This window comes from Mustelus asterias, chromosome 19, assembly GCF_964213995.1.
Source record: "Mustelus asterias chromosome 19, sMusAst1.hap1.1, whole genome shotgun sequence".
NCBI classification, from domain to species: domain Eukaryota; kingdom Metazoa; phylum Chordata; class Chondrichthyes; order Carcharhiniformes; family Triakidae; genus Mustelus; species Mustelus asterias.
Genome location: NC_135819.1, coordinates 25,892,553 through 25,905,433, shown reverse-complemented (window position 1 = coordinate 25,905,433; position 12,881 = coordinate 25,892,553). Strand labels below are relative to the sequence as shown.

General features: G+C 46.8%; 1 protein-coding gene and 1 non-coding gene across 2 annotated transcripts in view; both read right to left on the bottom strand.

Moving 5' to 3' along the window:
* The window catches only part of LOC144507818 (mitochondrial 10-formyltetrahydrofolate dehydrogenase-like), a 136,805-nt gene that overhangs the window by 111,127 nt on the left and 12,797 nt on the right, over positions 1-12,881 (bottom strand). The window contains exon 3 of the mRNA XM_078235145.1: positions 952-1,186. Within this exon, the coding sequence (XP_078091271.1) occupies positions 952-1,186 (235 nt within the window). The remainder of the gene's footprint in view (positions 1-951; positions 1,187-12,881) is intronic.
* LOC144508151 (U2 spliceosomal RNA) lies at positions 5,462-5,657 on the bottom strand. Its single transcript, XR_013500235.1, has one exon. It is a non-coding gene; the product is annotated as a U2 spliceosomal RNA (small nuclear RNA).

Sequence of the window (12,881 nt, the reverse complement as noted above, 5' to 3'; positions counted from 1 at the left end):
TTTCACCACAAACAAAAAACAGGTAGGTGCTTCTTAAATTGTTGGAAAGAATGTATTCTTAGATTATCATGTGAAGATGCCGGCGTTGGACTGGAGTAAACACAGTAAGGAGTCTAACAACACCAGGTTAAAGTCCAACAGGTTTATTTGGTAGCAAACACCACCAGCTTTCGGAGCACTGCTCCTTCGTCAGGTGAGTGGGAGATCTGCGAACAAACAGCAAACAGGGCATATAAAGACACAAACTCAATTTACAGAACAAAGAATAATGATTGGAATGCAAGTCTTTACAGCTAATCAAGTCTTAAAGGTACAGACAATGTGAGTGGAGAGAGCATTAGCACAGGTTAAAGAGATGTGTATTGTCTCCAGACAGGACAGCCAGTGCTGCTCCAACCGATTTATAGGTCTCACTTTGCAAGTGAGACCTTTGCAAGACTTTGCAGGACTTGCAAAGTCTCACTGGCTATCCTGTCTGGAGACAATACACATCTCTTTAACCTGTGCTAATGCTCTCTCCACTCACATTGTCTGTACCTTTAAGACTTGATTAGCTGTAAAGACTTGCATTCCAATCATTATTCTTTGTTCTGTAAATTGAGTTTGTGTCTTTATATGCCCTGTTTGCTGTTTGTTCGCAGATCTCCCACTCACCTGACGAAGGAGCAGCGTCCGAAAGCTAGTGGTGTTTGCTACCAAATAAACCTCTTGGACTTTAACCTGGTGTTGCTATTAGATTATCAGCAGTTTAGTGAAGAATCAATGGATATTGAGTTGTTTAAAATACAAAATTAGAAAGATCACATGACGGTTCATAACACTGATAGCAAATCAAAATAATACTTTAAAAACTCAGTTTCTTCCTTGCAATAAGTTTCTTAACGATATACCAGGTCCTCATTAAATACACAAAGCGTGCCACAATCACTGTCTGTGGAGCACTATTCTCACCAGTTTATAGCAGTAGCACCCCTGTGACGAGGAAGCAGTGATGGGTGGTAGATTATAGATCCATGCTTCGGGTGATTAATAACCTCCATGGGGATAAACTGGCTGCAGAACGGGAGCACATTTAGTTCTGCTCCAACCGATTTATAGGCCTCAACAACATCACCAATAGGTTTCCCCTTCAGCCGCCACCTGGGAAACTTAAATACTGGTGTCCCATCCTTCTCTGCTGCAACAGCTGAGGAAAAAATAAAGTTAGGACAACGATAAGCTTAGCTTATATTTACCTTTATATTTTTCTTCCCACCCTCGATCCCACAAAGTGTATTCCCACCTCCCCCTGCCCACTCCCTCCCCTAAGACAAACATTCCATTTGCCTTTCAGTAGATACATTACCATTTATTGAAATGTCGTTTGGTGTAGCTGGAAGATGATTAATTAATGAAAGCTACCTGAACCTTCACTTTAACTTCATTTTGACTTACGTTTCCTCACTGCAGTGAAAAAATACAAAAGTAGGATCCACAGATATGATTCTCAATAAATTCACTGACAAATCAATGATTTCTAACAATGATTTTCTTCCTTATCCAACGATGAAACAAGGTGAACACAGCTGTTGGTTTATTTAGAATTGTAATGGGGGATAAAACTATGAATCAATCTGCAGCCACTATCACGAATCTCAAAGAGTTGTTTGCAGGTGCAGCAGGTAATTAAGAAGGCAAATGGAATTTTGTCCTTCATTGCTAGAGGGATGGAGTTCAAAACAGGGAGGTTATGTTGCAACTGTATCAGGTGCTGGTGAGGCCACGCCTGGAGTACTGTGTACAGTTTTGGTCTCCTTACTTGAGAAAGGATATACTGGCACTGGAGGGGGTGCAGAAGAGATTCACTACGTTGATTCCGAAGTTGAGAGGATTGGCTTCTGAGGAGAGACGAAGTAGACTGGGGTTATACTCATTGGAATTCAGAAGAATGAGGAGAGACCTTATAGAAACATGTAAGATTATGAGGGGAATAGATAAGATAGAAGCAGGGAGGTTGTTTCCACTGGCGGGTGAAACTAGAACTGGGGGGCATGGCTTCAAAATAAGGGGGAGCAGATTTAGAACTGAATTGAGGAGGAACTCCTTCACCCAAAGGTGTGGAATTCCCTGCCCAGTGAAGCAGTTGAGGCTACCTCATTGAATGTTTTTAAAACAAGGATAGATAAATTTTTGAACAGTAAAGGAATTAAGGGTTATGGTGAGCGGGCGGGTAAGTGGAGCTGAGTCCACAAAAAGATCAGCCATGATCTTATTGAATGGCGGAGCAGGCTCGAGGGGCCAGATGGCCTACTCCTGCTGCTAGTTCTTTGTTCTTATGTTATGTTCACTATTCCAATGACATTTCATTTCACTGCAGCAATTCAATGAATCATTTGGAAGTTCCTTTTTTTTTGTGCAAAACCCTTCACTCACTGTGTGTCCTATCACCTTTTCTACAAAGACTGCAGTCAGCAGAGATCCATCATCTGTTCTGTAAGGATTTTTGGGCCGCGCTCGCCCCAGGGCTGGAAATTCCTGCCCATTAACATTCCTTTCCATGGTCCACCCCTGCCCGCTTTGATTCCTGTGACATGCAGGACAGGAAAATTCCACCCGCAGCTTTGAGAGAAACAGTTCAGCTCTGAGGGAATCAACATGAGCCAAAGACACATACACAACTGAGGACCACCACATTTCTGTTTCAGTTCCCGTTTTCTGCAAAAGTTGAATAATAAACATTTCAATATCACGGTAATAAAATAACACAGAAATTCTGACAAAATCAAAATGGCATGAATTATTTCTGGGACCTAAGGCCCACCCACCCCAAATAACACCGAACCCTTTGGGTTATTGTCTTCATTACAAACTTCAAAAGACTCTGAATGCTGCCCCTTCCCTAAAAGTGTGTTGTTGAGAGATATTGTGAAATACCAGCCTATCGGTCCCACAGTACAAAATACCAACTTATGTCACCCTGTCTGAACAGAACCAGAACAAACCAATACACAACGCATAACGAGCGTGCAAAGACTAGAACTTCTAGTCATCCTGACTCAAAACATGAGCTCTATTCTCTCTCCACAAATGCTGTCAGACCTGCTGAGATTTTCCTGCAATTTCTGCTTGTGTTTCAGAATATCTAATCATAGCTTCAGCTTCTGAGTGGAACCCCAGGAATTGTGAATCATTACCAAGCTCAAAGATGGGAATATCCTGAGGAGGTTCCCCAGATAGTGCAACAAATTCTGTCGAATCTCTTCTCGGGTATCTCATCAGCGACTTTGGTCAAAATCGCCCAAAGTGCAATCATGTGTGGGATGTTTCATCTCAAAGGATGGACATCGGTCAGTAACTCCCCCCTCCGACTGGGTGCATCAGTCAGTAACTGCCCCCCCTCCCCACCCCCAACTGGGGACATCAGTCAGTAACTCCCCCCTCCCGACTGGGTGCATCAGTCAGTAACTGCCCCCCCTCCCCACCCCCAACTGGGGACATCGGTCAGTAACTCCCCCCTCCCGACTGGGTGCTTCAGTCAGTAAACCCCCCCCCCGACTGGGGACATTGGTCAGTAACTCTCCCCACTCCGACTAGCGACTTCAGTAACTAACCCCCCCCCACTGAGGGAGTCAGTAACTCCCACCCCCCCACCACCCTGACTTGGGACAATAGGCAGTAACTCCCCCCCCCTTCCCCACCCTGACTGGGGGCATCGTCAGTAACTCCTCCCCCACCCCCAACCGACTGGGGACATCTATCATTAACTCCCCCCAGCTCCCCCAACTGGGGACATCTGTCAGTAACCTCCACCCCCCAACTGGGGACATCGGTCACTAATCCTCCCCACCCAACTGGGGACATCTGTCAGTAACCACACTCCCCAACTGGGGGATGTGTGTCAGTAACCCCCACCCCCCGACTGGGGACATCGGTCAGTAACCCCCCCACCGGGGACTTCGGTCAGTAAACCACCCGCCACCACCCTCCCAACTGGGGACATCTCCCCATCCCGACTGGGAATGTCAGTAACCACCCCCCCCCACCTCCACTGGGTATGTCAGTAAATCCCCCCCACCACCCTGACTGGGGACATCGGTCAGGAACTCCTTTGCCCTCACTGGGGGCATCAGTTCGGGCCCTTCTTGCCCTGAGATTATTGTTCAGCAAATGCTACAAGAGCAGGACCCCTGATTGGTGGATCATGTCCCTTCTAGAGCTGAGAGGTCAATTACCCAGGATTGGTCAGTGACCAGCAAACATTGTGGGGATTGAAGCTCTAACCTGTCACACTGTGTGAAGAGCGTATTCCCACTTATCAGGGAGTCAAAGAACAGTACAGCACAGGAAACAGGCCCTTCGGCCCTCCAAGCCTGTGCCGCTCATTGGTCCAACTAGACCATTCGTTTGTACCAGGCTTATCCAGGTAAGTCTTAAACGATGTCAGCGTGTCTGCCTCCACCACCCTACTTGGCAGCGCATTCCAGGCCCCCACCACCCTCTGTGTAAAAAACGTCCCTCTAATATCTGAGTTATACCTCGCCCCTCTCACCTTGAGCCCGTGACCCCTCGTGATCGTCACCTCCGACCTGGGAAAAAGCTTCCCACTGTTCACCCTATCTATACCCTTCATAATCTTGTACACCTCTATTAGATCTCCCCTCATTCTCCGTCTTTCCAGGGAGAACAACCCCAGTTTACCCAATCTCTCCTCATAGCTAAGACCCTCCATACCAGGCAACATCCTGGTAAACCTTCTCTGCATTCTCTCCAAAGCCTCCACGTCCTTCTGGTAGTGTGGCGACCAGAACTGGACGCAGTACTCCAAATGTGGCCTAACCAGCGTTCTATACAGCTGCAACATTAGACTCCAGCTTTTATACTCTATACCCCGTCCTATAAAGGCAAGCGTACAATATGCCTTCTTCACCACCTTCTCCACCTGTGATGCCACCTTCAAGGATTTGTGGACTTGCACACCGAGGTCCCTCTGTGTTTCTATACTCTTGATGGCTCTGCCATTTATTGTATAACTCTCCCCTACATTAGTTCTTCCAAAATGCATCACTTCGCATTTATCTGGATTAAATTCCATCTGCCATTTCTCCCCCAATATTCCAGCCTATCTATATCCTGCTGTATTGTCCGACAATGTTCACCGCTATCCGCAAGTCCAGCCATCTTCGTGTCATCCGCAAACATGCTGATAACACCAGTTACACCTTCTTCCAAATCATTTCTATATATCACAAATAGCAGAGGTCCCAGTACAGAGCCCTGCGGAACACCACTGGTAGTCATGATGTGGAGATGCCGGCGTTGGACTGGGGTAAACACAGTAAGAAGTTTTTTTTAATATACTTTTCCAATTCAATCAAATCAAATCCAATTCAGAGTCTCAACAAGTTGAGACATTTCCGATCCAGGCTGACAAGACAGGGCAAGCGACCAAACCATCCTGTCCTGGGCCTGATCTACATGAGCCAAGCTGATTGGAGAAGGGGGAGGTTCCTCCTCCAAGACTTGGGCTCATTTGCATCTTAGCCAAAAGGCCAAGATGCCGCTTTTAAAAATTGCTTCATATGAAACATATGAAGCTTCAATGGAACCCAATTACCTCAACCAAGTGCAGCATCCTCTCCATACTACACTTGATCTTAGCCAAAAGGCCGAGAAGCGACAGTAAGAAGTTTAACAACACCAGGTTAAAGTCCAACAGGTTTATTTGGTAGCAAAAGCCACACAAGCTTTCGGAGCTGCAAGCCCCTTCTTCAGGTGAGTGGGAATTCTGTTCACAAACAGAGCATATAAAGACACAAACTCAATTTACATGAATAATGGTTGGAATGCGAATAATTACAACTAATCAAGTCTTTAAGAAACAAAACAACATGAGTGGAGAGAGCATCAAGACAGGCTAAAAAGATGTGTATTGTCTCCAGACAAGACAGCCAGTGAAACTCTGTGGGGGTTACAAATAGTGGGACATGAACCCAATATCCCGGTTGAGGCCGTCCTCGTGTGTGCGGAACTTGGCTATCAGTTTCTGCTCAGCAACTCTGCGCCGTCGTGTGTCGCGAAGGCCGCCTTGGAGAACGCTTACCCGAATATCAGAGGCCGAATGCCCGTGACCGCTGAAGTGCTCCCCAACAGGAAGAGAACAGTCTTGCCTGGTGATTGTCGAGCGGTGTTCATTCATCCGTTGTCGCAGCGTCTGCATAGTTTCCCCAATGTACCATGCCTCGGGACATCCTTTCTTGCAGCGTATCAGGTAGACAACGTCGGCCGAGTTGCAAGAGTATGTACCGTGTACCTGGTGGATGGTGTTCTCACGTGAGATGATGGCATCTGTGTCGATGATCCGGCACGTCTTGCAGAGGTTGCTGTGGCAGGGTTGTGTGGTGTCATGGTCACTGTTCTCCTGAAAGCTGGGTAGTTTGCTGCGGACAATGGTCTGTTTGAGGTTGTGCGGTTGTTTGAAGGCAAGAAGTGGGGGTGTGGGGATGGCTTGCAGCTCCGAAAGCTTGTGTGGCTTTTGCTACCAAATAAACCTGTTGGACTTTAACCTGGTGTTGTTAAACTTCTTACTATACAAGAAAGCCAGATACAATCTAAGGAGATCCATCAAAGATGCCAAAAGACAGTACCGGACCAAGCTAGCGTCTCAGGCTATCCACACGGACTCCCGCCGACTATGGCAAGGTCTGCAAGACATAACAGGCTCCAAGATGAAGGCATGTAAAATCTCCGGCTCCAACGCACCTCTCTCTGATGCGCTCAATGCATTCTATGCCCATTTTGAGCAAGAAGTCAGCAAGAGCTTGCCATCTACCCTAGAAGCCCTGGATGAACCTGTATCTGAGGCCAACATTGCAGATGTCAGATCAGCTTTCTCGAAGGTCAATCCACGGAAAGCGACTGGCCCGGATGGGGTACCCGGACGAGCGCTCAGATCCTGCACGGATCAGCTGGCGGGGGTATTCACAGATATCTTCAACCTCTCTTTACAACATTCTGAGGTCCCTATCTGCTGCAAGAAGACGACCAGCATCCCGGTACCAAAGCATAGCCAAGCAGCGTGCCTTAATGACTATCATCTGGTGACACTGACATCCATCATTATGAAATGCTTCGAAAGATTAGTCATGGCACAAATTAATTCCAGCCTCTCGGACTGCCTGGATCCACTACAGTTCACCTACCGCCGCAACAGGTCCACAGCAGACGCGATCTCCCTGGCCCTGCACTCAACCCTGGAACACCTAGATAACAAGGACACCTATGTCACATTCCTATTTATTGACTACAGCTCAGCCTTCAACATCAGTATTTCAACAAAACTCATCTCCAAACTTCATGGCCTGGGCCTCGGCTCCTCCCTCTGTGACTGGATCCTGAACTTGCTAACCCACAGACCACAATCAGTAAGGATAGGCAACAACACCTCCTCCACGATCATCCTCAACAGCAGTGCCCACAAGGCTGTGTTCTCAGCCCCCTACTGTGGTGGAGGGACCAGGACAGGTTGATGGTAATCTGGACACCAAGAAACTTGAAGCTCGTGACCATTTCCAGTTCATTCCCCCGACAGGGGCATGTCCTCCACTACGCTTCCTGAAGTTGATGACCATCTCCTTTGTTTTGCAGACATTAAGGGAGAGATTATTGTCGTTGCACCAGATTCCTTATCTCTTTCCTGTACTCCGTCTCATCATTGTTTGAGATCTGACCCATTACAGTAGTATCATCAGCAAACCTGAAAATTGAATTGAAGGGGAATTTGCCTACACAGTCATAGATGTTTAAGGAGTATAGTAAGGGGCTGAGGACACAGCCTTGTGGGGCACCGGTGCTGAGGATGACCGTGGAGGAGGTGTTGTTGCCTATCCTACTGAATGTGGTCTATGGGTTAGGAAGTCCAGGATCCAGTCGCAGAAGGAGGAGCCGAGCCCCAGGTCACGGAGTTTGGAGATGAATTTAGTCGTAATAACGGTGTTGAAGACTGAGCTGTTGTCAATAAATAGGATTCCTACATAGGTGTCTTTGTTATTTAGGTATTCCAGCATTGAGTGTAGGGCCAGGGAGATGGCGAACTGCAGTGGATCCAGGCAATCTGGGAGGTCGGATTGATTTGTGCCATGACTAACCTTTCTTAGCACTTCACAATGATGGATGTCAGAGCCACCGGACGATAATCATTAAGGCACACTGCCTGGCTTTTCTTGGTACAGGGATGATGGTCATCTTCTTGGAGCAGATAGGGACCTCAGATTGGTGTAAAGAGTGGTTAAAGATGTCAGCAAATATCCCCCCAGCTGGTCATCACAGGATCTGAGTGCTTGACTGGGTGCCCCATACAGATCAGTCACCTTCCGTGGGTTGACTTTCGAGAAAACTAATCTGACATCTGCGATGGTGATCTCAGATACGGGTTCGGCTGAGGATTCTGGACTGGAAGGCATGCTCTCGCTGATCTCTTGCTCAAAATGGGCATAGAATGTGTTGAATCATTGGGGAGGGGTTCAGTGGCGCTGGCAATTCTACATGCCTTCATCTTGTAACCTGTTATGTCTTGCAAACCTTGTCATAGTCGGTGGGAGTCTGTGTGGCTAGCCTGGGACTAGCCACACGGACTTCAACCAGCATCTTTGTTGGATCTCCGTAGATCATATCTGGCTTTCTTGTATAGAGGTCACCTTTATGCAGTCCAGCTACAGTTGATTGGTGGTGGACAGATTGAATGTTTGTGGAAAGTGTAGCAATCAAGCGGGGCTGCTTTGTCCTGGATGGTATTGAGCTTCTTGAGTGTTGTTGTAGCTGCACCCATCCAAACAAATGGAGAGTATTCCATTACACTCCTGACTTGTGCCTTGTAGATGGTGAATAGGCTTTGTGGGGGGTCAGGAGGTGAGTTACTCACCACAGGATTCCAGACTCTGACCTACACTGGGAGCCACATTATTTATATGGCCATTCCTTTCCTCCTTATACACCTATGATTGTGTGGCCAAATTCCCCTCAAACTCAATTTTCAAGTTTGCAGACAACATCACCTTGGGTCGGATCTCAAACAATGACGAGACAGAGTACAGGAATGAGATAGAGAATCTGGTGAACTGGTGCAGCAACAATAATCTCTCCCTCAATGTCAACAAAATGAAGGAGATTGTCATCAACTTCAGGAAGCGTAGTGGAGAACATGCCCCTGTCTACATCAACATGGATGAAGTAGGAATGATTGACAGCTTCAAGTTCTTAGGTGTCCAGATCACCAACAACCTGTCCTGATCCCCCATTGTCAACACAATAGTTAAGAAAGCCCACCAATGCCTGTGTGTCACACAATCACAGAATAACACAGTGCAGAAGAGGCCCTTTGGTCCATCAAGTCTGCACCGACGCATGAAAGGTCCTGACCTGCCCACCTAATCCTACTTGCCAGCACTTGGCCCACAACCTTGAATGTTATGGCGTGCCAAGTACTCATCCAGGTACTTTTTAAAAGATGTGAGGCAATCCGCCTCTATCCCCTCCCAGGCAGTGCATTCCAGATTGTCATCACCTTCTGGGTACAAAAGGTTTTCCTCAAATCCCCCCTAAACCTCCCACACCTCACTTTTAATTTGTGTCCCCTTGCATCTAACCCTTCAACTAAGGGGAACAGCTGCTCCCTATCCACTCTGTCCATGCCCCTCATAATCTTGAACACCTCAATCAGTTTGCCCCTCAGTATTCTTTGCTCCAGAGAAAACAACCTACTTATATAACACCTAACACAATCTCAGGACATCCCAAGTACTTTGCTTCAGTTCAAAGTGTTCTACTGCAGGAAAGACAGCAGCTAATTTGTTTTCAGGTTCCCAAAAGCAGCAATGTGACAATGACCAGGCTGGGTAAATGACGGTAGATTTCCTCCTTTAAAGGGCCCTCATGTAGAGGTAGTAGTAGAGGCGGGTACAATTTTATCTTTTAAAATGCATTTAGATAGTTACATGGGTACGATGGGTATAGAGGGATATGGGCCAAATGCGGGCAATTGGGATTAGTTTAGGGTTTTTTTTAAAAAAGGGCGGCATGGACAAGTTGGGCCGAAGGGCCTGTTTCCATGCTGTAAACCTCTATGACTCTATGACCAGATAGCCTGCTTTTGAGTTATTGACACAAGGATAAATATTGGCCAGGAGACAAGGATTAACTGCTCTGCTTTCTGCTAGTGCCCTGGGATCATTTACATCCCACTGGGAGGTAGATAAGGGTCTCAGTTTAACATGTCAGAAGACTAAGGAAATTTGGCATGTCAGCTACGACTCTCACCAACTTTTACAGATGCACCATAGAAAGCATTCTTTCTGGTTCTATCACAGCTTGATATAGCTCCTGCTCTGTCCAAGACTGCAAGAAACTACAAAGGATTGTGAATGTAGCCCAATCCATCACACAAACAAGCCTCCCATCCATTGACTCTGTCTACACTTCCTGCTGCCTTGGAAAAGCAGCCAGCATAATCAAGGACTCCACGCACCCCAAACAGACTCTCTTCCACTTTCTTCCGTTGGGAAAAAGATACAAAAGTCTGAAGAACAGCTTCTTCCTTGCTGCCATCTGACTTTTGAATGGCCCTATCTCATATTAAGTGATCTTTCTCTACACCCTAGCTATGACTGTCCACATTCTGCACCCTCTCCTTTCCTTCTCTGTGTATGGTATGCTTTGTCTTTATAGTGTGCAAGAAACAATACTTTTTTACTGTAAACTAATACATGTGACAACAATAAATAAAATAAAATAAAATCAAAGAAAGATACAAGTTCTGTCAAGCATGTAACATAAGTCAGGTGATAGGGAAACCTGAACAGTAATTAGCCCTGCACCTTTAATTCCTCTTTGAGCATTTGAAGACCATTTTACAAGGGACCTAATTGATTATGTAGGGCCCCTCCATAAGCCAAAAGTGGAAATTTAATACTTGCTGATAATCATGGATGTATCTCCTAGATTCCTAGGAGTGATACTATTATAAGGGATCACAGCAAAGAGGATTGAAGGAGAGTTGACCAAATTCTTTACAAGGCATGATTTACCAAACAAAATACGGTCCGATCAGGGTTTGAATTTCATGTCAGTTGTTTCGGGAAGTCATGAACAGCTTGGGATAAAACAGTTTAAGTCATCAGTTTATCATCCTACATTGGAGAGATGACATCAGAGAATCATAGAGTACCTACAGTGAAGGAGGAGGTCACTCAGCCCATCGAACCTGCACCGATAACAGTCCCACTTGGGCCTATTCTGTAATCCCAAGTATTTACGCTGCTAGCCCCCCTGATACTAAGGAGCTGTTGAGCATGCTTAATCCACCTAACCTGCACATCTTTGGGAGGAAACCAGAGCACCTGGAAGAAACCCATGCAGACACGGAGAGAATGTGCAAACTCCACACAGACAGTGACCCAAGGCTAGAATTGAACCCAGGTCCCTGGTGCCGTGAGGCAGCAGTGCTAACCACTGTGCCACCAGCCGCCCACGGGTTTGAGTCCACATGAGCCTTCTTCAGAACTTCTGCCCTTAAATTAAGGACCTCAAATTTAAATTCTCATCGGACACATCCTGTTCCATCCATAGCAACCCTACAAGTGCAGAAGAAGACTATTCGGCCCATCAAGTCTGTACCAATTCTCTGAAAGAGATTCTTACCCAGACCCTCCACCCTATCTCCATAGTCCTGCACATTTACCATGGCTAATCCACCTAACCTACAGATCTCTGGACTGTGGGAGAATGTGCAGACTCCATACAGTCAGTCACCTGAGGCTGGAATCGAACCCGGGTCCCTGGTGCTGTGAGGTAGCAGTGCTGACCACTGTGCCGCTAAAGACTATGATGAGGGTATGTGGTCAAGTTTACCCACAAAACCGGGATTGAGGGATTCCATTCTTCTGATTAGCGGGCGGGGTGGGTGGGGGGGGGGGGGAGGGGGGGGGTGCGTAATCCCAGAGTATTAGACAACTGGGAGAGGTAGTTAAGAACATAAGAAATAGGAGCAGGAGTAGGCCATCTAGCCCCTCGAGCCTGCCCCGCCATTCAATAAGATCATGGCTGATCTGACGTGGATCAGTACCACTTACCCGCCTGATCCCCATAACCCTTAATACCCTTACCGATCAGGAATCCATCCATCCGCGCTTTAAACATATTCAGCGAGGTAGCCTCCACCACCTCAGTGGGCAGAGAATTCCAGAGATTCACCACCCTCTGGGAGAAGAAGTTTCTCCTCAACTCTGTCTTAAACCGACCCCCCTTTATTTTGAGGCTGTGTCCTCTAGTTTTAACTTCCTTACTAAGTGGAAAGAATCTCTCCGCCTCCACCCTATCCAGCCCCCGCATTATCTTATAAGTCTCCATAAGATCCCCCCTCATCCTTCTAAACTCCAACGAGTACAAACCCAATCTCCTCAGCCTCTCCTCATAATCCAAACCCCTCATCTCCGGTATCAACCTGGTGAACCTTCTCTGCACTCCCTCCAATGCCAATATATCCTTCCTCATATAAGGGGACCAATACTGCACACAGTATTCCAGCTGCGGCCTCACCAATGCCCTGTACAGGTGCATCAAGACATCCCTGCTTTTATATTCTATCCCCCTCGCAATATAGGCCAACATCCCATTTGCCTTCTTGATCACCTGTTGTACCTGCAGACTGGGCTTTTGCGTCTCATGCACAAGGACCCCCAGGTCCCTTTGCACGGTAGCATGTTTTAATTTGTTTCCATTGAGATAGTAATCCCATTTGTTATTATTTCCTCAAGTGTATAACCTCGCATTTATCAACGTTATACTCCATTTGCCATATCCTCGCCCACTCACTCAGCCTGTCCAAATCTCTCTGCAGATCTTCTCCGTCC